This window comes from Saimiri boliviensis, chromosome 1, assembly GCF_048565385.1.
Source record: "Saimiri boliviensis isolate mSaiBol1 chromosome 1, mSaiBol1.pri, whole genome shotgun sequence".
NCBI lineage: Eukaryota > Metazoa > Chordata > Mammalia > Primates > Cebidae > Saimiri > Saimiri boliviensis.
In genome coordinates, this window is record NC_133449.1 from 161,874,665 (window position 1) to 161,899,664 (window position 25,000).

Genomic DNA, 25,000 nt, shown 5'->3' on the forward strand with positions numbered 1-25,000 from the left:
CACTCCTTTTACAGTACGCGTGCATCTTCAGAAAACAAAATGGCAATAGCTGACATTTATCCAATATTGGCTAGCTACCAGGAACCCTGAAAACCCTACGTGTGGTTTACTGCTTAACTCTTGCAATCCTTTGAGGTAAAGACTATAAATTTTCCTAAAGAAAAGGAAAGCAAAACACAGAAAAGTTAAGTAAAATTTTTGGGCTCATATAGCTATTAGTTGATGAACCTATTACTTGAGCCCAAGCCTGTGACTTTAAAGTCAATAATCTCGATTTCTGTGCTTATTTTGTACTGTTTTACTTACAAGTCACAGCTTCAAAGACAAGTAAGTGTCTTGCCCACTAATTGAAAGTTTTTATTGCCTTATATGAGAATTGTGTACAATGTATCAATAGTTTTCACAATGAATAAAAATATAAAGGTTAAATCATGTTCTTTATCCCTTGATGGGTAAGTAAAGACATATATGACCATTTTATAACAATATGAGGTAGTTGCTATAATTTGGGTATTTGTCCCCACCCAAATCTCATGTTGAAAGGTAATCCCCAATCTTGGAGGTGAAGCCTGGTGGGATGTGTTTGGATCATGGGGACAGATCTCTCATGAATGGTTTGGGCCATCTCCTTGGTAGTAAGTGAGCTCTTGCTCTGAGTTCACACAAGATCTCATCATTTAAAAGTATGTGGTACCCCAATCCCTTATTTCTGCTTTCACCATGTGGTGCGTCTGCTCCCAGTTTGCCTTCCACCATGACTGAAAGTTCCCTGAGGCTTCACCAGAAGCCAAGAAGATGCCAGCACTATTCTTCCTGTATAGGCTATAGAATTATGAGCCAATGAAACCTCTTTTGTTTATAAATTACCCAGTCTCAGGTATTTCTTTATAGCAATGCAAGAATGGCCTAACGTAGGAGCCATCCTAGAATTTTTACAATGTGCAAAGGGCTACGTTGAGCCCTTTGTAAGACTTATGGCATTTACGCTCCTAGAAATCCAATGAGGTAGATATTATAATTATCTTCATTTTATAGATGAGGAAACTGAGGTCTAGACAAAGTCACTTATTCTAGTCACATGGTGACAAAGCTGGGAATTGACAGAATTTTACCTGACTCTAAAGCCAGTACATGTATGGCTACTGTGTTCTGTTAACTTCATTAAATCATGATTTGAATCTAAATCTTTCACTTAAACCAGCTTTGATATTCAAATAGGTAAATACTTAGCTACATTAACAAAATTATGTGGCATATCAAATATATTTCTTTTTTTATTGCATTTTAGGTTTGGGGGTACATGTGAAGAACATGCAAGATTGTTGCATAGGTACACACATGGCAGTGTGATTTCCTGCCTTCCTTCCCCTCAGCTGTATCTGTCATTTCTCCCCATGCTATCTCTCCCCACCACCCCACCCCCCGTCCCTCCCCCATTTCCCCCCAACAGACCCCACTGTATAGTGCTTCCCTCCCCATGTCCATGTGTTCTCATTGTTCAACACTGGCCTATGAGTGAGAACATGCGGTGTTTGATTTTCTGTTCTTGTGTCAGTTTGCTGAGAATGATGGTTTCCAGGTTCATCCATGTCCCTACAAAGGACATGAACTCATCATTTTTGATGGCTGCATAATATTCCATGGTGTATATGTACCACATTTTTCCTGTCTAGTCTATCATCGATGGGCATTTGGGTTGGTTCCAGGTCTTTGCTATTGTAAACAGTGCTGCAGTGAACATTCGTGTGCATGTGTCCTTATAGTAGAATGATTTATAATCCTTTGGATATATACCCAGTAATGGGATTGCTGGGTCAAATGGGATTTCTATTTTTAGGTCATTGAGGAATCACCACACTGTCTTCCACAATGGTTGAACTAATTTACACTCCCACCAACAGTGTAAAAGTGTTCCTATTTCTCCACATCCTCTCCAGCATCTATTGTGTCCAGATTTTTTAATGATCGCCATTCTAACTGCTGTGAAATGGTATCTCAATGTAGTTTTGATTTGCATTTCTCTAATGACCAGTGATGATGAGCATTTTTTCATGTGTTTGTTGGCCTCCTGTATGTCTTCTTTTGTAAAGTGTCTGTTCATATCCTTCGCCCACTTTTGAATGGGCTTGTTTGTTTTTTTCTTGTAGATCTGTTTTAGTTCTTTGTAAATTCTGGATATCAGCCCCTTGTCAGATGGGTAGACTGCAAAAATTTTTTCCGATTCTGTTGGTTGCCAATTCACTCTGATGACTGTTTCTAAGCTTCATAAGTGAAGGAAAAATAAAATCCTTTGCGAACAAGCAAGTACTCAGAGATTTCATCACCGCCAAACCTGCTCTACAAGAACTCTTAAAAGAGGTTCTACACATATAAAGGAATAACCAGTACCAGCCACTCCAAAAACATACCATACAGTAATGGGCATCAACACAATCAAGAATCTGCATCAACTAACCAACAAAACAGCCAGGTAGCATCAAAATGACAGTATCAAATTCACACGTAACAATACTATCCCTAAATGTAAATGGACTAAATGCCCCAATCAAAAGACACAGACTGGCAAATTGGATAAAAAGCCAAAATCCATCAGTGTGCTGTATCCAGGGAACTCATCTTACATGCAAGGATACACAAAGGCTCAAAATAAAGGGATGGAGGAAGATCTACCAAGCAAATGGAGAGCAAAAAAAAGCAGGAGTTGCAATTCTCATCTCTGATAAAATAGACTTTAAAGCAACAAAGATCAAAAGAGACAAAGAAGGACATTACATAATGGTAAAAGGATCAATGCAACAGGGAGAGCTAATGATCAAATATGTTTCTAAGTGTCTTGAAACCATATTGAAAAATATGTGAAAGGGCTTTTGATTTTTGAGAATTTATCCCAACTTTTAGATTACATAAAAATAGTAATTATATGCTACATGTCGTGGAATGAGCATTTTCTCTGGGGCACATCTCTTCCATCTAGAATAAAATAAAAACCACTTTTTGAAAAAAAATCTGATCATATGCTTCAATTATTATTCTGTGCCACTGAAATAGGGTTCTCTTCAAGGCTTTGAATTAAAATAATTATCAGGGGTGATTCACTCAGTAAGGGTGGCAATGCTATGGTTGCTCTTTGAGAGAGGTTGAGGGGAGAATAGAATACAGGAAAAAGGGTATTGGTCTGTGAAACTGATCATCATCATGAGGGATGAGTTTAGTAAGTAATGCCAGACCATATTTAGTACTCAATAAATATGGAATAGGTAAATGCATGATATATTTTTAAACCTTTAAAATCTTGTGACAGTCATAGATGATAAGTTGAATCAATGTTGATTTCTACTCAATTAAGTAAAAATATTCTGTAAACAAACAGGTCTATAATGGGCTGTGGTGATTTTTGGCAAGAGAGTTGTTGCATCAAAGCAGAGATTAGATAATGATCACCTTCAGGGACCCCATAGGAAAATTTCCTATGCAGTAAGAAGTTGGGTTCAGTGAGCTTTATGCTCCACTCCGTTCCTGAGACAATGTGATTCAGTGATTTCTTGATGGAGAGAGAAAAATGCATAACAAAAACAAAAACAAAAACAGAAGAGACTTGCTCGTTGAGATGAAAGAATCCCAGAATTTCTTGGACTCAGGTTTCTCCATTCAGAAGATAAATCAAAGTAGTAGAGTCAAGAGAGGCTGTTACTTCCATGATACTAAAAGTTGCTGAAAGCGGAGGCAAAAGAAGTAACCTGCTGTTGTGTTAACCTAGCCCATTAAAGGCTTGCATTATGTCCTGGTTAGATGTGTCATCTCTATTAAGAAATGACTGTTTCCCAGATCATGGCTCTAGAACAGGTTTAAAATAATGAATCATTGGAAATAATTCCTATGAAATATTATTACACAATATGACCCAAATTATACTACTTTACATTTGAATGGTACATAAATAATTCTTATTGTGTTCACATATGTTATTAGACTCACATATAAGTCTGGGGTGGATATTACCATCATCTCCATTGTATAGAGGAGGAAATTGGCACTTAGAGAAGTTAAATAACTTGCTCAAAATCTCATAAACTAGTGAATTTCTGAAATAAGTCTTAAAATTGATTCCTGGGTTCAAAACTCACTTTCTACAATGGCATCATTCTCATGTGAATCTTCTGCAATGATCAGTAAGGCTGTCATCACCAGTTGTCTTGATTCTATACCCAGGTCCCTCTTTTGGAACTCTGCCAGGTCAAGCTCTAGACTGGTCATAAAGCAGAGAAATCCATTCACTGACCTCGGTTGACAAGGCTCAACTAGTAACCCATGTTCTTTTAACAGAGAATCATTTTTTTGAGTGTGGAATTCGGTGGTGCAATCAATGGAGATAGGGAGAGAGCCAACTGAACACCTGCTCTGAATCTACGTGTTCTCTGTTGGAAGTTGCTTATGTAAGTTTCCTTATAGGGAAGATCACTAGCATTCTGGTTTTTTTATTTTTTATTTTTTGTACTTTAGGTTTTGGGGTGCATGTGCAGATCATGCATGATTGTTGCATAAGTACATACATGGCAAAGTGGTTTGCTGCCTCCATCCCCCCATCACCTATATCTGGTATTTCTCCCCTCATTATCCCTCCTCACCCTCCCCACCCCCCACTGTCCCTCCCCTAGCCCCCGCCAACTGAGTGCAGTATGTGATGCTCCCCTCCCTGTGTTCACATGTTCTAATTGTTCAATATCTGCCTATGAGTGATAACATGCAGTGTTTGGTTTTCTGTTCTTGTATCAGTTTGCTGAGGGTGATGGTTTCCAGATTCATCCATGTCCCTATGAAGGACACAAGCTCATCGATTATTATGGCTGCATAGTATTCCATGGTGTATATGTGCCACATTTTCTTTATCCAGTCTATCGTTGATGGACATTTGGGTTGGTTCCAGATCTTTGCTATTGTAAACAGTGCCACAGTGAATATATGTGTGTGTGTGTCTTTATAATAGAATGATTTATAATTCTTTGGGTATATACAGAGTAATGGGATTACTGGGTCAAATGGAATTTCTATTTCTAGATCCTTGAGGAGTGGCCACAATGTCTTCCACAATGGTTGAACTAATTTACACTCCCACCAACAGTGTAAAAGTGTTCCTATTTCTCCACATCCTCTCCAGCATCTGTTGTCTCCAGATTTTTTAATGATCGCCATTCTAACTGCTGTGAGATGGTATCTCAATGTGGTTTTGATTTGCATTTCTCTAATGACCAGTGATGATGAGCATTTTTTCATATGTTTGTTGGCTTCATAGATGTCTTCTTTTGTAAACTGTCTGTTCATATCCTTTGCCCACTTTTGAATGGTTTTTTTTCTTTTCTTGTAAATCTGTTTTAGTTCTTTGTAGATTCTCGATATTAGCCCTTTCAGATGGGTAGATAGCAAAAATTTTTTACCATTCTGTTGCTTGCCGGTGCACTCTAATGATTGTTTCTTTTGCTGTACAGAAGCCCTGGGGTTTAATTAGATCCCATTTGTCTATTTTGGCTTTTGTTGCCATTGCTTTTGGTATTTTAGCCATGAAGTTATTGCCTATGCCTATGTCCTGAATGGTTTTGCCTAGGTTTTCTTCTAGGGTTTTTATGGTGTTAGGTCTTATGTTTAGATCTTTAATCCATCTGGATTTAATTTTAGTGTAAGGTGTCTGGAAGGAGTACAATTTCTGCTTTCTGCACATTGCTGGCCAGTTTTCCCAATACCATTTATTAAACAGGGAATCCTTTCCCCATTGCTTGTTTTTCTCAGGTTTGTCAAAGATCAGATGATTTTAGATGTATGGTGTTGCTTCTGAGGCCTCTGTTCTGTTCTATTGGTCTATGTCTCTGTTTTGGTACCAGTACCATGCTGTTTTGATTACAGTGGCCTTGTAGTATAGTTTGAAGTCCAGTAGTGTGATGCCTCCAGCTTTGTTCCTTTTGCTTAGGATTGTTTTGGCTATGCAGGCTCTCTTCTGGTTCCATATGAAGTTTGAAGTGGTTTTTTCCAGTTCTGTGAAGAAGGTCATTGGTAGCTTGATGGGGATAGCACTGACTCTATAAATTACTTTGGGTAATATGGCCATTTTCACATTGTTGATTCTTCCCAACCATGAGCATGGAATGTTTTTTCATCTGTTTATGTCCTCTCTTATTTCATTGAGAACTGGTTTGTAGTTCTCTTTGAAGAGGTCCTTTACATCCTTTGTTAGTTGTATTCCTAGGTATTTTATTCTCTTTGTAGCAATTGTGAATGGGAATTCACTTTTGATTTGACTCTCTGTCTATTATTAGTGTATAGAAATGCTTGTGAATTCTGCACATTGATTTTGTATCCTGATATTTGGCTAAAGTTACTTATCAGTTTCAGGAGATTTGGGCTGAGATGATGGGGTCTTCTAAATATACAATCATGTGATCTACAAATAGAGACAATTTGGCTTCCTCTTTCCGTAATTGAATAATCTTTATTTCTTTTTCTTCCCTGATTGCTCTGGCTAGAACTTCCAATACTATATTGAATAGGAGTGGTAAGAGAGAGCATCCTTGTCTTGTGACAGATTTCAAAAGGAATGCTTCCAGTTTTTGCCAGTTCACTATGATATCGGCTGGATGTTTGTCATAAATAGCTTTTATTGTTTTGTGATACGTTCCATTGATACCTAGTTTATTGAGGGTTTTTAGCATAATGGCTGTTGAATTTTGTCGAAGGCCTTCTCTGCATCTATTGAGATAATCATGTGGTTTTTGTCTTTGATTCTGTTTATGTGATGGATTAAGTTTACAGACTTGCATATGTTGAACCAGCCTTGCATCCCTGGGATGAAGCCTACTTTATCATGATGAATAAGCTTTTTGATTTGCTGTTACATTCTGTTTGCCAGTATTTTGTTGAAGATTTTTGCGTCGATGTTCATCATGGATATTGGCCTCAAGTTTTCTTGTTTTGTTGCATCACTGCCTGATTTTGGTATTAGGATGATGTTGGTCTCATAAAATGAGTTGGGGAGGATTCCCTCTTTTTGTGTTGTTTGGAATAGTTTCAGAAGGAATGGTACCAGCCCCTCTTTGTACGTCTGGTAGAATTTGAATGTAAACCTGTCTGGGCCTGGGCTTTTTTTAGTTGGTAGGCGATTAATTGCTGCCTCAACTTCAGCCCTTGTTATTGGTCTATCCAGGGTTTCAACTTCTTCCTCTCTTAGTCTTGGGAGAGTGCAAGTGTCCAGGAATTTATCCATTTCTCCCAGATTTACTGGTTTGTGAACAAAGAGTTGTTTGTAGTAATCTCTGATGGTAGTTTGTATTTCTGTGGAATCAGTGGTGATGTCCCCTTTATCATTTTTTATTGCATCTATTTGATTCTTCTCTCTTTTCTTTTTTATTAGTCTGGCTAGTGGTCTATATATTTTGTTTATCTTTTCAAAAAACCAGCTCCCGGATTTTTTGATTTTTTTGAAGGGTTTTTGTGTCTCTATCTCCTTCAGTTCTGCTCTGATCTTAGTTATTTCTTGTCTTATGCTAGCTTTTGAGTTTTTTTGATCTTGTTCCTCTAACTTTTTCAATTTTTATCACTAGCATTCTTAAGCAACAGAATGAGGATCCATGTATATATCTTAAGAATCAGATGGTACAGAGGCTGGACTGTCCCTGATGCTTTGACCATGATTGTCTTATCTCCAAACATGGCTAACTCTAAGAAGCCACATATATTTTGAATGAATCAAGAACCAGAGACTTCCATTGTGTTCAGTCTCAAAGGGCATACTTGGCTAGTGAGCATCAACTACATTGCCATTTCTACAGGAAGGGCAATATTTGCTCTTCTCACTAGGCCAAACATTAGGAAAGAACTTAGTTATCAGGAATCAAGATCTTAAAACATTCTTTATTTATGCCCTTTGGCCCTGACTATGCACAATAGCATTTTTAAAGAGCCATTCTATGGCTCTATGATAAGATCTCTGGCAGTTCCTCTGGTCTTTATCGTTCATGGGCTGGCAGGCACTCTGTGACACCAATGAACATAGCATCTAGGCCTGAAAAGGCTGGGTTACAGAGAGTTTACGTTTATTTCCCTGTAAATCAATAAAACAGCCAAAATCTGTTCAGATGAGCTGCTATGGGGATAGGAATTATGATTCCTAGGGAACACAGTACAGCAGTGTTTAAGAGCTTGGGTTCTGGAGCTAGTAAGTGCCCTTGTCAGTCATAATTCCATCATTTCCTATTTGTGTTGAACACCATAATCTGTCTTCAGTGAACCTCATTTCTCATATGGGAGAAAAAAGAAGACTCATTCATTAACTTACTACTTTGGGTTTTTGGTTTTTTGAACTCCTACTATGTTCATTACCATTTTATGTGTTAAGTATACCCTGGTAAATGTTATAAACACTATCTTCAAGAAGTTTACAAGCTGGTGATATTAAAAGGTATGTATTCATAAGGTTGTTTTGGGGCTTAAATGAGATCATGATGTAAAGCATTTAGTAAGAACCTGGGATCATATTTTCTTCAATGAATGTTAGTAAACTCAGGAGACACACAAGAACTATCTTAAAAAATGCCAAAAGTGTTCTCAATTGGACATTTTTTCTCTGTGGCCCCAAGAGCTACATTTGGGACACAAGAGGGGGTAAATAATACATGGTCAATTTAACTTAATGACTTTTTGGTAGTAAAATTCCTCATTAATTACTTCCTCCAGAAATGACGAGCTCCTACTCTTTCCAGGGATCCACGAAGTTCCATAAATATCTATTAGGAATCCCATAGAGGCAATTCCTGCATTGAGTGTGAGGATTGTAGCCATCAGTATTTTATAGTTTTTAACAGTAATACTAATACTTATTCAGTATTAATTATGTACCATAAATATTCTTAGGACTTTCATTCATAAAGTTGTCGAAAGCTTACCCACATTCTGTGAAGTGAGCATATACAGGATCCCTATGTACCTGAAAAGGAAGGAAGCTGAGTCCCAGAAATTAAACACTTGCCCAAGTTCATACAGCTGGGAATCTAACCATAACCCAGTATAACAAAATATATAAAAGAGATGCATCTCCAAATTGAAGCTGGGAATCTAACCATAACCCAGTATAACAAAATATATAAAAGAGATGCATCTCCAAATTGAAGTGTGAGTAGAGAAGTCTGGTTTGTCGGACCTGCTTTTTCTTTATTAAGCTGCTGCAGCATACTTGGGGTTTCCTAATGTTCCTTAAAAAGCCATTTGAGGATCACTGGTCTCCTCACCGGTTGTTAAATGCCACTACTACTCTTCCAGTAGTTACTTTTTAAAATAAATGTTATGTTTACTGCTTGTGTCAGTTATGTTAGGAGGTTGCTGTTTAGGAAGAAAGAAAAACAGACCAAAAAATGCAAATATTCTTGCATTTTAACATTAAGCAAAATGGAATATAACGTTTTATTTATTATATTATTGCCAATATGTGAATTTTGTACTTTTACATAGGTAAGGGCTAAAATAATGACATAGTTTTTTAAAAATTGTGGGTGATTTTTGTCTTGCAGCAGATAGAATTTCTATTGTGGTTTTTGCTTTATTTTGCAATAAATAATTATAAAAAATGCAATTGGTCTGTGGTATCCAGAAATCTTTGGATTTCTGAATCACTGGTTCAGTATTGGAGGTGTCTTCTTTGACCAAAAGTTTCTGTCAGAAGATGCTCTTGATGCTTTGCTTTGCTCTTTATGGAAGCTGTCATAGAGACAGTGGCAATGTTCACCCAGTTAAGCAACATAATGCCCTACTCCAATCTGCATCACTTTCTCTGTGAAGTAGGCCCCTATGTGGACTGATTTCCTGGTCAGCTTACTATTATTTCAGTAGAAAAGTAATTCCCTGAAGGGAGAAAGGTCCATGTGATCAAAGAGGCCTGAAGATGTTGGAGAAGGTATCTTTAAGAAAATACCTTAAATGCAAATATGCTTTTGGAAAAATGCTTTTCACAGTAAATTTTTTCAAATTCATGGCCAATTTATTCTTGAGCACCTACTTCTTTTCTCCTTGTCCTTCTGATTTTTTCTCTATTTTGTCATGTATCATATATACATAAGAACATATAATAAACATATAGTTTAAATAATAATGATAATGATAATACACATGCTCATACGTCTATAACTCAGTGTAAGAAAGAGCACATGTGCTCTATCTTTTCAACTGTTTGTAGGACTTTTCTCTTGCTGCCATTCTTTACTGCTACTCAGGCTACCAGCTCTCCTCTAATTCTATCTCCATCCTCTTCTCTTCTAGGAAGGGCACTCACGCAACCACAGATTCTAGAAACATTTCTTCATTTGTGGAGGTATTCAGTTCATTGTGTTCTCTGGCCTTGGCTAAACAATACTGATTTCTTTTGTAATTTTCAAGCAATGTAGAATTCAGTATAGATAGAGCTCTTTGTGCCCTTAGATATTACATATATGGTTTTAAATATACTCAGCCTAGAGTTGGTTTTGATGTTGTTTTCCCTGACAATAGTTTGTTTTGATGTTGTGAACCCTGACAGTTTAAAAATTACATATATATATATATATATATATATATATATATATATATATGTGTGTGTGTGTGTCAGATGTTGCCTACTATGTGTCAGACAGAAGAGAAATGAATATTTATTTGAGACACAAGGATGAACAAGACCCAATTCCCAGCCCTTAAGGGGCTCAAAACCAGAAGATATATATAATTTCATTTTTTTTCCCTAAAAAACACTGAGGATAAGTTTCTAAATGTCCTTCCAGAAGCCCTAACGGGGGTTTGTGTCTTTTAATTTTATTGTAGTCAAGCCACTCTGCTGACCTCTGTGGCTATCCCTGTGATTATCTGCTCTAACAGGAGGCTCTCAGTGCTGTATCTCAGGATAGGGTCAAGTGGGAGTGTGGTTGTGAAAGGGTGGGATTGCAGAAAATACTAGGAAGTGTCAGAACCTAAATTAGAACCACACATATGCTTAGGGGACAAACTTATTACAACTACAGACTTTTGTTATTATATTTTAAATCGACCACTTATTGTTAGCTAATTACATGCCAGGAACAATATCATGTGCTGTATACATATTAGTTCACACTAAGCTGGAAGGAACTGCTATTGTCTCCACTCGAAAGGCTTGAAAGGCGGGAACCAAAACTCAGAGAGTAAGCCACTGACGCAAGGCTACTTAGAAGTGGCAAACCTAGATTTGACCCCAGGGCTTTCTCTGCCCAAAGCTCCTTAGTTCTTAACCATTACATTCTATAGGCTTCATAAATAATGTTAGTTTGACAGGGAGGACGAGTTACTATCAAAAGGGTGTGGCAGCAAACAGATGGTAGTTCAAGCAATTTGTGGTTGTCAGAGATAAATAAGAAACAGCTGGAGCCCAGCCAGGCAGCCAAAACAGAAGCAGGGTGGCCAGTGTTTTGAGAGTGTTTGCCACTGAGCTGCAATTCTAGAAGTGGTGAAGTGGGGAAGAGAGAAGCAAGGAGTAGAACCTAGAGATGCTGAGTACCAGAGGACAGGCTCCTGGGTGGGTTACAGAGGCAGGGGCTCAGGCTGGGGACACTGCAGTCACCAGAAGTTTCATGGGAAGGTAGAATAAGACTCAGAAATTGGTCACAAGGGTAGAAAGAAACCCAAAGACAAGCTTACTCTTTGATTAGTCATGCAGGGCTTGGCTGGGTGGGGCCTCAGTTGTTTTAACCTCCACACCTATTTGTGAGTATTAAATTCCTCATGTTTTAGAAAGGAGCGCTTTGAGTCTGGCAACTGGGAGTGATGCACCAGTTTCCCGAACTCTCCAGAAGCATCTTGCAGAACTCTAGTAGTCCTTTTCTTATTTGTCAGCAGGTGCTCTTAAAAAGCTTAATTTTACCTTGACTGCTGTTTTTGGATTTAGAGTTCTTTTCAAAAGAAATTCTGAAATATTTTCAGAATGTGCCCATGTGGATATGTTTTGTTAAGGAACGTATTTATAACCCCGGATTCCATTTCCTTGATCCGCACCCTTATTGTTAATCAACATTCCAAAGTCGGTACTCTGACAGACATGAGTTACCTGTTTTACAAGGACTGGTTGATTGGGTATGCTAATGCATGCATTGCTTAAGTGTAAGGAAGAGCTAATTAAAAATGAAACAAAGTGAGATTTCTTAGAGTTTGTGTAGGCTTCAGTTCTAGCAACAGGTTTTGGTAATTATTTAATTGTTTTCATTTTATTTTATTTGTATATCTTTAAAATTTTATGGTAAATTTTTTCATGTTACAAATGACAGGGATTTTATAAGGTGGTTTTGCAAGAGATGAGAGGAATGTAATAAGGAATCTTGGGCTGTGGGCTGTGCAAGGTAATTGCCATTTTGATGACTTCCCCACAATCTCTAGAAAAGCATTTATTGTTCTCTATTTTTTGTATGTTTGTGGATTATTTGTAGAGAACTTGAAGATACAGCATTTGGGTTGATGCAGAATGCAAATAGATATACATTTTAATGTTGGAGGTGGATGGGGAGTGAAGACACCTGACTTTGGAGTTGTCTGGGAAAAGACGACATGGTTTCCTTGCTTATTTGTTGACAGAAGGTCAATTCAATTCATTTTAATTTAACTTAGTTAATTTATAAGGTATTAATTAAACACCTATGACATGCCAATTGCAAGTCCACAGTATGCCAGTGGGAGCAGATGGTTACAGAACTAAAGTTAAAATAATATAAAGTATGCTAATTTAGGAGGACCAAATGTATGGGAGATGCTTTTTAAAGATGATGACATTAAGGCTGAAAGATAATGTAGAAATTGGTGAGATGGAAAAGTGGGAAAGAGAATTGTAGAAAGAAGGATGAGCACATGCAAAATTTCAGAGTGCATGGGAGGTTCTGAAAGTGGTGACCAGTCTGGGGCAAGGTGTAGAGTGGAGAGACATGAGTTCAGAGAGTGAGGTGGCCAATATTGATGGGGCTGTAAGTAGCGAGACTCACTGAAGCAGTATTATCAGGGGAATGGATGATGAGTTCTATGTTTTAGAAACATCACTCTGAAGGCTTTTAGAAAACGGACTGTGGGAAGTGGATGGTAGAGCAGATAACAAGGAAGAGTGGTTGGAAAACATGAATTGGCTAACTATGTTGCTTTTCTACATTGCAGTCTTCTGTGTTCACTCTGCTTGGAATGATGCTTTTCTTTTCTTTCTTTTTTTATCTTTTTTTTTTTTTTTTTTTTTTTTGAGACAGAATCTCACATTGTCACCCAGGCTGGAGTGCAGGGCTGCAGTCTTGGCTCATTGCAGCCTTGACAGCCAGCCTCAACCTCCCAGGTCACGTGAACTTCCCAGGCTCAATTGATCCTTCTCCCTCAGCCACCCAAGTAGCTGAAACTACAGGCACACACTACCACACCAACTAACATTTTTCTATTTTTTTGTAAAGATAGCCTTTCATCATGTTGCCTAGCTAGGCTAGTCTTCATCTTCTAGGCTCCAGCAATCCTCCTGCCTTGGCCTCCTAAAGTGCTGGGATTACCAGCGTGAGCCATCATGCCTGGCTGCTTCTCAGTTCTCAACCCCATGGCCAACCTCCTCCAACTCCAACTCACTGCTCCTGTCCACCATTTTCTTTTGCTGCCTTCTACCCATCCTTTAGGTTTCTGCTTGCAAGTTACCTTCTCAGGGAAGTCTTTCCTGATTACCCAGTCTAAGTCTAGTTTTTTCAAATATGTATATTTAAGATTGATGTACTGTTAATATAATTCTTTCTCTCTAGACTTAAAGCTCCATGAAGAAAAGAATAAAGTTTATATTTGTTTGCTCTTTGATTTATTTCTAGCAGCATCTGGCAAAGAGTGAATATTTAATAAATATTTGGTGAAAAGATGAATGAATACATTCTATGTTAGTATTTTTTATTTTTTAAAGACTTTCTTTGAAGAGTGCTTTTTTTTTCTTCCCTAAATTCCAATCAACAAATTCAAGGAGAGTGTTTTTAAGTAATGTTAGTGATAGTCTTGCATCATTCTGAAAGTAAAAAAAAAAAAAACTAAAGAAAAAAAGAAACAACAACAAACACCATTCTACCTGAATTTCCACCTGAATTCTTTAGAGGTTAACATAGGTCATTCTGATAGGCAGTCTTGCTCCCTAAATCTCTGATGACTTTGCAAGACCAGAACATAGCTCAAAAAGGTCTTGACTATATTTTCTCTTTCTCCCTCTTTATGGGTAACTTATAGGTAGGTTTTCATATATTAAATGCATGTGTAACTGTTATAATCTAATGAAAATGTTGCTTAATTTGAATTCAATTTTCTGAGCATATTTGCATATCACTTTCATGCAAGATGCTGTACAAAGCATAGAGAATTCCTTCTCAGAATATAAGCTTCAAGGGGGCAAGACCAATGTCTACTCTGCTTAACATCGTATTCCCCAAGGCAGAACACTGACACTGACAAAGTAGGCCTTAATAGATATTTGTGATTGAGTATATACAAAAATGGTTAGCAAAGATTTACAAGGTATATTCTCTGGCCTTTAAAAAGCTTATGATATAATAGTAGGATAAGGTAAATTTCAAGTTTCAGACCTGAGATCAAACATTAGAGAAAGAAAAATATCAGAGATGTCAACTAATCAGTGAGAAGTTGCACAACTTTACCAACCATTTTTTTTTTACCTGCCACATTTTACAAATACATTCTCTGGTAGGAAACAATTGGAGTGCTCAGTCCCAATCCAGAGCAACTCTCAGTGTCTTAAACCCCACAGACATCTAACAAAGCAGTGTTTTCTGATTCTTATGCCTGAAGGGTCCCTCTTTTTTTGTTCATATTTCAGGAATATTCAAGAACTAAGTAATGTACCTAGGTTGTTTTCCTAGCCTGTGTAAGAAGAATGCATCAGTTTCAGGACCTTTAATTTTCTAGTTCCTATTACTAGTCTTAATTGGCCTTTTTTTCCTCCCTAAAATGGTCTATTAGACAGCACTCAAAAGTGAAAAACAAATCTAGAATATTCAACTCAGTTCCCCCAGAAAAAGAGTCAGGTGCACATTTACTTCCCTTATATCTGCTTTATTCTACAAAGAAATCTACATATGGTGATGAGTAGGCAATGTGGCATAGATAATATAAGAACAGAAATGTGTCTCTTGTGAATAGATGCATTAAAAGATATTTTGGACTCACAAGATAGATTTAACATTTTCCAAAATGTACAAATTTAAGTTTGCCGTCAGTTTTCCTGTGGAGAGAATATAGCAACAAATGAGAAATGCTGAGCCCATAGGCGCTTCATTAGCATCCAGACTTCACTAATGAATCCTAAAAATGTATTCAAGTTTCCCTGCTTATTGATGTTTTTAAAAGGAGTGACTACAATTTAGAAATATTTTTGAAACTTGTCCTGATTACATAAGGATGATGCTCAAATACATCACAAATCAATTTTTATCCCTGAAAAAATTTTATTTTTTTTTAATTTAAAGGAAAGACACACTTAGAAGTCTCTTTTCATAAAACTTGTTATTTTTCTTTTATTAAAAAAAGAACTGGAACAATATGCCATGTATGTTAGATGCTTGTTTTCATCTATAATTTTGAAAATATTTAAAACAACACATATGTTTTTATACATTCCAGTATATCATTCATTATTTCATAATTTTTGGGCTAATGTTAATATGTCTTGGAGATGATTAGTTTATAATCTTTAAACTACTTTTGGCCATTTGATTTTTTAAATGTAATTTTTACTACAGCACCACCATATATTCTGTTGAGATATAATACTCTGAAATAGAAGTTCTTCAGATTTTTGAGGTATTAGCCCCTTTCGTACGAGACATTAGGGGGCTCTAACATATCCAAACCTAGTTGCTAAAGCTGAACAAAAACATGGCTCATTCTACCAGATGTGGATAGGATGCTTAGGAGGGACGACATTTCTTATCTGTGGAAATAATCCAGATGGACTGTGAGACTACTCGGGAAGTTTTCTGTAGAGGAAGTTTAAGCAATAGATTATCAAGTGGAGGTTGAACTAGATGACCACATATTTCCTTTCAACTTGGAGATTTTAGAATTCTCTGATTCACTCTTACTTCCAGAATATATAGGGATATAATGATAGCAGGGACTCCCAAATTCTACCAACTGGAAGTTTGTTTGTTAGAGACAATATGATACGATTCATGTATTCCTTAGGCCATATGTCACACCTTCTAATTTGTCTTAATATATAATTTTACTTTAAATATGAAAAAGAAAACATTTTAATACTTACTTAACTTGAGAACAGAAGAAGCAATCATTATTATAAGTTTTGCCATCAGATCCACAAATTGGCTCATACATCTCATAACAAAATCTCTCTTGTCCTGGTGGTAACTTTTTGTAGTGACTGCAGTCAACCTGAAAAAAAATATTAAAAACCATTAAATCTTTCAACCAAATCTTTACTATCAGGATTTTGGATTTTCCAAGCAAGCTCAGAGGGCTCTCGATGTATTTGTTTTTTATTATAATTGTTGGTTCTCATCTAACGCCTTTGAGACATTTTATGTCAGTTATAAAATCATGACTGATAAACATCTTTACCATAGCTGGTTCCCAAATCATAGCTTAATTTAAATCAGTTTTTTTTTTCCTCACTATACTGGTTGATGCATCAGTTCTTAAAATACATGACATATTCTCACATGGCAGCCATTCTAAAGGGAGCACTCAGAAGTATAATATATTTTCTATAGGAATTATCTTATTATTTCTTTCACTGAAAAAGCTCAGTATGAATGCAAGTGTGAAATATAGGGATAACTACTACCATTTTAATGATTATTTACAAACTTTTACTACAAATTATTGGTAACAATTTACTTTGTTATATACTTTACCAGTACATAGACAAATGAATCTTAACATTGTAGTTGGGAACCAGTGTTCTAAATTCCTAGAGCAAAGCCTATGGAAGTAGGTAGGCAATTCCCAAGAAAAGTTTTTATTATCTTTTAAAGAATCTATGAGCATATAGAAGAGCATATACAGTAAAGTCAAACACATTTGAATACAAATCCTGACTATGTGACCTTGGAAAAATTATTTAGCCTCTCTAACTTTTAGTGTCTTTACCTGTAAAATAAAGATAATAACTACACTGTAAGTTGGAAGAAAAAAATATGTTAAAAGATGTATACAATACTTAGCACTACATTGCATGGAAAATACTGAATAAATAATAGGCAGCATTTTTTATCTTTTGGTTTCTCTTTCAGGTCCACATAAACTCAAGCTCTATTCAAAAGACTCTTCATCTCTAGCTCATTTTGTCTGAGACGTCTAGACATGATATTTTACTAATTGTTGAGTATCTCTACTTTCATAGCTTGGAATATACTCAAAGTTGAATCATTTTTTCCCTCCAGATATGCTCTATTAATTACCTAATTAACCCATCAGCTTCCATACAACTCCTAAGTTTTCGGACTAAGGTGAAGTTGAGTGCAGCTGATGCAAAGATTGGTATGTATGCCATAATGGCAGGAGGACTTCAGAGGCTAGTGCAGCAGACTAGAAATAGCAGTGCCCCATGGTAAGTATATCCCAGTGTGATTTCACTTCCTCTTCTTGCTTGCTCAGATCCCAGGGAGCCAGACTTAATGTGATACTCACAATAGGATGGGAAACTACCAAGCTCATAACTTTCAGTTATCCTTTACATTCTCTCACAGTTACTAAATCATGAAAGATGGCTTGAACTCAGGCTCATCTGACTCCAAAATTTATATCCTAAACCCTATTATTTTCTTGAATAGGTAAAACAAAAGACTCAAACATAAAAATTTCCCACGCCCCAGGATCAACAGTTAATACGCAACAGACTTAAAGTGGAACTCAAATTGAGTACTGGCTAAAGATTTTTACTACCACACCTAGATTTTCTCAACAATACTTATTATTCTAACCTGAGTCATGAATGGAAGTCTGAATTAAAGTCTTCATTTTCTGAGTTAGAAAACAAAGATATTTGTGACCTATTTAAAAATTGTAAGAATCATGACTTGAACTTACTGAGATTCATTACGTACCAGGCACCATGCTAAGCTCTTTTCAAATATTATGACTTCAAATCTTGGAATAATGTTATAAGTATGTTGCCCATGGCCACATGATCAAAAAGGTGGAATTAAACACCAGGCCTTTCTAACTCTGCTGCTAGTGTCTTCCCACCGTGTTCTACTCTCTGCATTTTAGAAAGATATGCCTACAATTTTTGAAATAAAACCAGTTTTGATATACAAAAAGTAAGTATTCAAACATACAGGAATTTAATTACTACGTAGTATCAAATATTTCCTTTCTGATATTGACTCTAAAATTACATAAAAGTAGGGCTTTTTATCAAGATAGATGTACTGACCGTCTCTTTCATCTGTTTGGCACATTCTATACCTGGAAGAAAATCAAAGACAAGACAATGTTAAACTCTGGAAGAACCTAATCTTATTAGAAAAATAATCTTTGACTTATACTTTAGCTTCCAACCTTCATAAAAATCGAAATCTCTCTTCAAAACTGTGTATCAGCATTGTATAAAAAGTTGAAGCTCTTCACACAGATCTTTAAAAAAAAATTTTTTTCTTCTATGGAGTGGGAGTGGAATGTAGTCAAAGAGATGGAAAAGATGCCATGATGAATGAAAAGTTTGTCTTAATCTTTTCTACTTCATAATCAGAGCTCAGTAGAGACAGAAGAAATAAATGAGTCATATTTAGGGAGATCTGCTATTGTGTACAGGTATAGATGATAGATGTTGGATCAGTGTTTGAAAATTAACTCAATAATAGAAGAATAGCTCATACTACCAAACAATTGATTGAATTTTTTATGAAGAAATGAGTTCCCCATAAATGGTGATATCAAGTCAAAGCAGAGTCTGGATGATCATCTCCCTAAGAAATTGTGCAAAGTATTATCATGAATAAGCATTTGACTTTAGCTGACTGTTAGCATCCACTCTACCCCTGAGGTGATTGTAATTTAGTGATTTGTTGATTGAGGCAAAAGATACATTTCAAAAGAAGCCCCTTATTATTTATATGATGAATTACATGTATCCCAGAATTACGTAGGCAGAAGCCTACATGAGCTATTAGTACAAGGGCAGGGGCAGTATTATGAGAGATACTCACTGAACATGGTTGCAAGTGTCAGAGCCAATAGTAAGGCAATGGCTGTTGCTCTCATAGTGCTGAAGCGGCCAAGGCAGTCAGATGCAGGGAAAAGGGACCTGTCCAGCTCACTTTGATCCTGCCTTTTATATTTTCAAGAGTTCCTGCCTCAATTGTGAAATAGCTATTTTTAAGTAGCACAACTCCAAAAAAGAGGTCAGAAACACCTGCAAGCCATGGGAATTCTTTTCTTGTGAAAGACAGGTAATTGCACATGCAATTTTAATAGCTGGTCCCCAAACCCAGGCTGATGGATCAAGAATGAGATGGTTACTTTGCTTTGAATTACAATTACATGCATAATCAGTGGTGTTTTTCATTTCATACAATAGCTTGCAATAGACAAACCATCAATCATTTGGCCATGGTTTAATAAGTTTAATTGTCCCTTTATTAAACCATGCATCATTTGAATTACTTGACAAAGGTTACAATATTAACGATTTTGGAATGTGCTAATTTTCAGATAGAGTGACTATGAGAAAACTCTGGAAGAAACTCTTGCAGTTTTTGTAGGTAGAGTTGGAGGACACTGTTTATACTACTAATGGAAGTATTAGTATCTAAGGCTGAGAGGCTGAAATGCATATTTATGTCCTTTCAAAAGTAAAGAGATAGCTGGAACTTGTTCTGGGATGATGTGGAGACACGATCATCATACTATTTCTGAGAGCTGAAACTTTGGGTATCTTGCAGGCCTGGATTAATTGCCAGCTACACCATTCTCTATGTTATCTTGTGCAAGATGTTTATCCACTATAAGCCTTAGATTTTTAAATCTTCATTTGATCATCTCATAAATATTAATGAGCATTTACTCTGTTTTAGAGACGGTATTATATCTTTAATATGCCACAATCCATGAAAAACTGTGTCTGCCCTCGTGTAGTTTGAGAAAGACTTCTTACTTATTTATTTTGCTGTTTTGGAGACAGAATCTTGCTCTATTGCTGAGGCTGTAGTACAGTGGCGTGATCTCTGCTCACTGCAACCTCTGCCTCCCAGGTTCAAGGGATTCTCCTGACTCAGCCTCCAGAGTAGCTGGGATTACAGGAGCATGCCACTATGCCTGGCTAACTTTTGCATTTTTAGTACAGAACAGGTAACACCACATTGGCCAAGATGATCTTGAACTCCTGACCTCAAGTGATCTACCTGCCTTGGCCTCTTAAAGTGCTGCGATTATAGGGGTGAGCCTCCATGCCTGGCCAAAAGACTCACTTCTTGACCAAACTTTATTTAAGGTTCTCTGAACTGTTTTCTTGACTGTCTCTTGGCATTGGCCCCCATCTTGTCTTTGTCCTCCCTAACTCCCAATTTAGTAAAGAACTTACTAAATTTAGTTTTAGTAAAGAATCCTGCTAAATCATAATCATTCCCCCACTCTTAATATCTGATCACTTTCAGTATCTGATCACTCTCAGTATCTGATAAAGTTTCTTGTCCTCCACCTCTGATACATAATTTCTGATACATAATTTATCAAGAATCCCCCTACCTTTAATGTCTTCTCTTAGCTTTCTATCCACTGAACCCCCTCATTCTTATTATTGACTATAAATCCCCACTTGTCCCTGTTGTATCTAGAGGTGAGCCCAATCTCTCTTTCCTTTTATAATAATCCTATTGTATTAGTCTTAAAATATCTACCTTACTGTTTAAACAAGTGTCAGAAAAGCTTTTGTTCAGTAAGTTTTGAGAATAAAGTAAATAATGACACCATCATCAAAAGCTTACTGCAAATATTAAATTTTATTGTCTAGGTAAAGCATTTATCCAGGATCTACCTCATAGTAAGATCTCAATTAATGTTATTAATATTAATAGTACTTGATGACAGTGATCACAATGATGAAGATAATGATGGTAACAGTAATCTGGAGGGGAAAGAAGGCTCAGAAAGTGCCTTGGGATTATCTTAGAATAAGCAAATGATGTATTTTTGTGGCCTTACTAGGAATAATAGATATTAGCATGATAGAAAAAGGGAGTTTGTGATGGTCAGAGAAGTTGAGTAATGACTGGAGGTCATGGATCAACTCATCATTTTAAGTGTCCCATTTGGAGGTCAGGTGAATACCTGCTAGGAAACCTGCAAAGGCCATTCATTTACTGAATGTGAGGATAGCCTCCATAACCTTCCTCCATATTTTCAACCTTTTTTTTTTTTTCTTTCACAACAAAACGCTTTCTTCAATGATAATAGCAATAACAATAAGCATACTTACTAAGCATGTATTATGCCTTGGGTGCTATGGTAACTGGTGTAAGAATACTAGCTCATTTAAATTTTAAAACAAGTGAATGAGACAAGTATTACTACTGTCAGTAATTTTAAAATGTATGAAATGAGGTACAGAGAAATAAGTTTTTCAAGGTCATAAGAGTAAGTAGTCGTCAGGGAAGGGTGGGACTAGACTCCCGGGGCAGAGCTTGGACACTGATTAGGAACAGGTCTAATCAGAAGCTAAATCAGGTCCAGAGCAGAAGCACTTCTCCGTAAGACATGCCCCATGGCAACACCCAGACATTACCACCCCTTTCCCTGGCAATGACCTGACAGCCCAGTAGTTACCACCCTCATCTTAGAAACTGCTGCGTAAGCTGGCCCCAAATTTGCATGTAATTAAAAGTGGGTATAAATATGAATCCAGAACTGCCTCTGAGCTGCTACTCCAGGCACACTACCTATGGGCTAGCCCTGTTCAACTCAGTGAGGAGCAGTAGCTATGCTACTACACTGCCACTTCAGTAAAAATTGCTGTGTAATTTCAATTTCTTTGGATATATACCCAGAAGTGGGATTGCTGGATAACATGGCAATTTAATTTTTAGTTTTTAAGGAACCTTTATGTCGTCTTCCAAATGACAGTGCCAATTCACAATCCCATCGACAGTGTACCTATTCCCTTTTCTTCACATTCTCACCACACTTGTTATATTTCATCTTTTTTATGCCAGCCAATCTAACAGATGCAAAATGATATATTATTGTGGTTTTAATTCACATTTCTCTAATAATTAGAGATGTTGAACATTTTTTCATGTATCTGTTGACCATTTGTATGTCTTCTTTCAAGGAATGTTTATTCAGATCCTCTGCCCATTTTTAATAGGATTTTTTTTTGTTATTTAATTGTTTGAGTTCATTGTATATTTTGGATATATGGTGAATTGATTTTTGACAAGGGTGCTAAGACAATTCTTTGGAGAATAATTTCAAAAATTCATGCTGGAAGAACTGGATATCCACATGCAAAATAACGTGAGATATCACATATAAAGAGTAACTGAAAATGGGCCAGGTGCGGTGGCTCATGCCTATAGTCCCAGCTACTTGGGAAGCTGAGGCAGGTGAATCACTTGAACGCTGGAGGTGGAGGTTGCAGTGAGCTGAGTTGGCACCACTGTACTCCAATCTGGTGACAGAGTGAGACTCTGTTTAAAAAAAAGCAAAAACAAAAACAAAAATAAAACTAACTGAGAATGGATCAGAGACTTACATGTAAAATCTAAAGTGAAAGAACTTTTAGAAAAAAATCCAAAGTATTAATCTTAGTAACCTCTGAATAGGCAATGATTTCTTAAATATGACACTTAAAGAACAAGAACAAAAGATATAATAGGTAAATTGGACATTGTGAAAATTGAAAGATTTTGTACCTCAAAGGACAACGCACAGAATGAGAGAAAATATTTGCAAATCATATACATAAAAATCTACAGCTCAACAATAAAAAGGCAGTCTGATTAAAAATGAGCAAAGGATTTCAATAGACATTTCTTCAAAGAAATACAAAAGGTCAAAAAGCAATGAAAAGACCCTTAACACCATTAGTTATTAGAGACATGAAAATTCAAATCAAAATCAGTTAACACTTCCCATCACTTAGGATGGTTAAGATTTAAAAAAAACAAGTGAGGTATTGGTGAATAGGTAGAGAAATTGGAACCATTATACACTGCTGGTATAAATGTAAATGAAAATGTAAAATGGTGAAGCTGCTTTGAAAAATAGTGTGACATCTCCTCAAAAAGTTAAACATAGCATTACTAGCAATTCCACTCTTAGGTATTTATTTAAGATTATTGAAAACATGTCCATACAAAACTTGTACATGAATGTACATAGCAGCTAATTATAAAACCCCAAATTGGAAACAACCTAACTATCCATCAATTTATGTATGATTGAATGTCATATCCATGCAATGGAATGGAATATTTTTCAGCTATATAAAGGAATGAAGTACTGATACATGCCACATGGATTAATCTTGAAAACTTTATGTTAAGTAAAAGAAGCCAAACACAAAGGCACATATTGTGTAATTCTGTTTATATATAATGTCAAAAACAGCAAATCCACAGACAGAAATTAGATTAGTGGTTACCAGGGGTTGGGAAGATGGTTGGGGGGCAGGTGGATAGGAGTGACTGATAATGGCATACTTTCTATTTGGTGTGATGAAATGTCCTGGAATGAAATAGTGGTGAAGATTGCCCAATTTTGTTAACAGACCAGAAACTACTGAAATATACACTTTAAAAACATGAATTTTGAATCTTTCTCTCTCTCTCTCTCTCTCTCTCTCTCTCTCTCTCTCTCTCTCTCTCGTCAAGGGCGCAGAAAAGCCATGAATTTCATGCTTTGTGAATTATTTCTCAATAATAATAATAAGATCCATTTAGGATCATATATTGTCATGTTCTTCAGCCTTCTTCAAGGCATAACATTGAAACAGCCCTTTCTTGGATTTGAAAGTTATGGACCAGTGATTTTGTAGAATGTTTCTGAATTTGAGCTTGTCTGATATGTCATAATGATTATATTTAGGTTATGCATTTTGGTCAGAGAAATCCAAACATTATTCTGTGTTCTGCATATTGTATCTTTTCAGGCAGTATATATGATGTTGATTTGCCTATCATTAAAGGTGTCAACTTTGTTCACTTGAGTATGGGCAGTGTCTGAAAGATTTTTCTACTATAAAGTTACTCTTTTTCTTACATAATCAATTAAAATTTTATGAGGAGATTCTTTGTGATTATGTAAATATATATTTTTATATTGCAAACACATGCTATTTAGTTCAATAGGCCATGTTTTAATTGGACAAACTATATAAACCAATGTGTTTAATCTTTGTATGTTCCAAATTATACAATCTCCTTTTCACTTTCTAATATTAATCTCTAATGAATAGAAATGTTGTTTTCAAGCAAGGGGAAAAAAACTTGAAAAATTACTGGTTATATGTCTTCATTATGCCAAGCATGTTGCAAAGAAGGTGATACATATTTTAGGCTTAGTAAATATTGGAGAAGGATGGGCATTCAGATCATAATTGTTCCTTTAAATTTTTATAGGACATTATAGTTTACAAAGCATGTTTGCATGCATTATCTCATCTTACCATCACAATATACATATCTAATTGGGGTGATTATTCTCTTTATAAGTAAGGAAATAAATACTTTAGATACACATTAAATTACCTTCCCAGGGCCACATATTTCATAAATGTTCAGGTTGGGTTAAGCCCACAAGTCTTCTAGGTTTATTGTGTTCTCCTGAGCTGCTTGATAGGGTTTTATAATGAAAACAATGATGAGAAGGATGATAAAGACCATAAAAATGCAAATGCTGATGATCGCACAGAGAAACAAATCTGAATGAAATCATTTTTTCTCCAATACCTAAACTTCAAAAGGTAAAATTTTTAAAACAAATTTTCTCCACATTTATATTTATG

The 25,000-nt window shown here is 36.2% G+C and overlaps 1 protein-coding gene and 1 pseudogene across 1 annotated transcript; one reads left to right on the top strand and one right to left on the bottom strand.

Annotated features, from left to right (window-relative positions):
* LOC104652341 (ATP synthase F(1) complex subunit alpha, mitochondrial-like) overlaps positions 1-25,000 on the top strand; it is a 134,354-nt pseudogene that overhangs the window by 27,340 nt on the left and 82,014 nt on the right.
* SPINK9 (serine peptidase inhibitor Kazal type 9) lies at positions 11,984-19,306 on the bottom strand. Its single transcript, XM_074400961.1, has 4 exons — positions 19,206-19,306; positions 18,434-18,465; positions 16,301-16,428; positions 11,984-12,146 (listed from the first exon to the last, which is right to left on the bottom strand). The coding sequence occupies exons 1-4, from the start codon at positions 19,258-19,260 to the stop codon at positions 11,984-11,986; spliced, it is 378 nt and encodes a 125-aa protein (XP_074257062.1). The 5' UTR covers positions 19,261-19,306.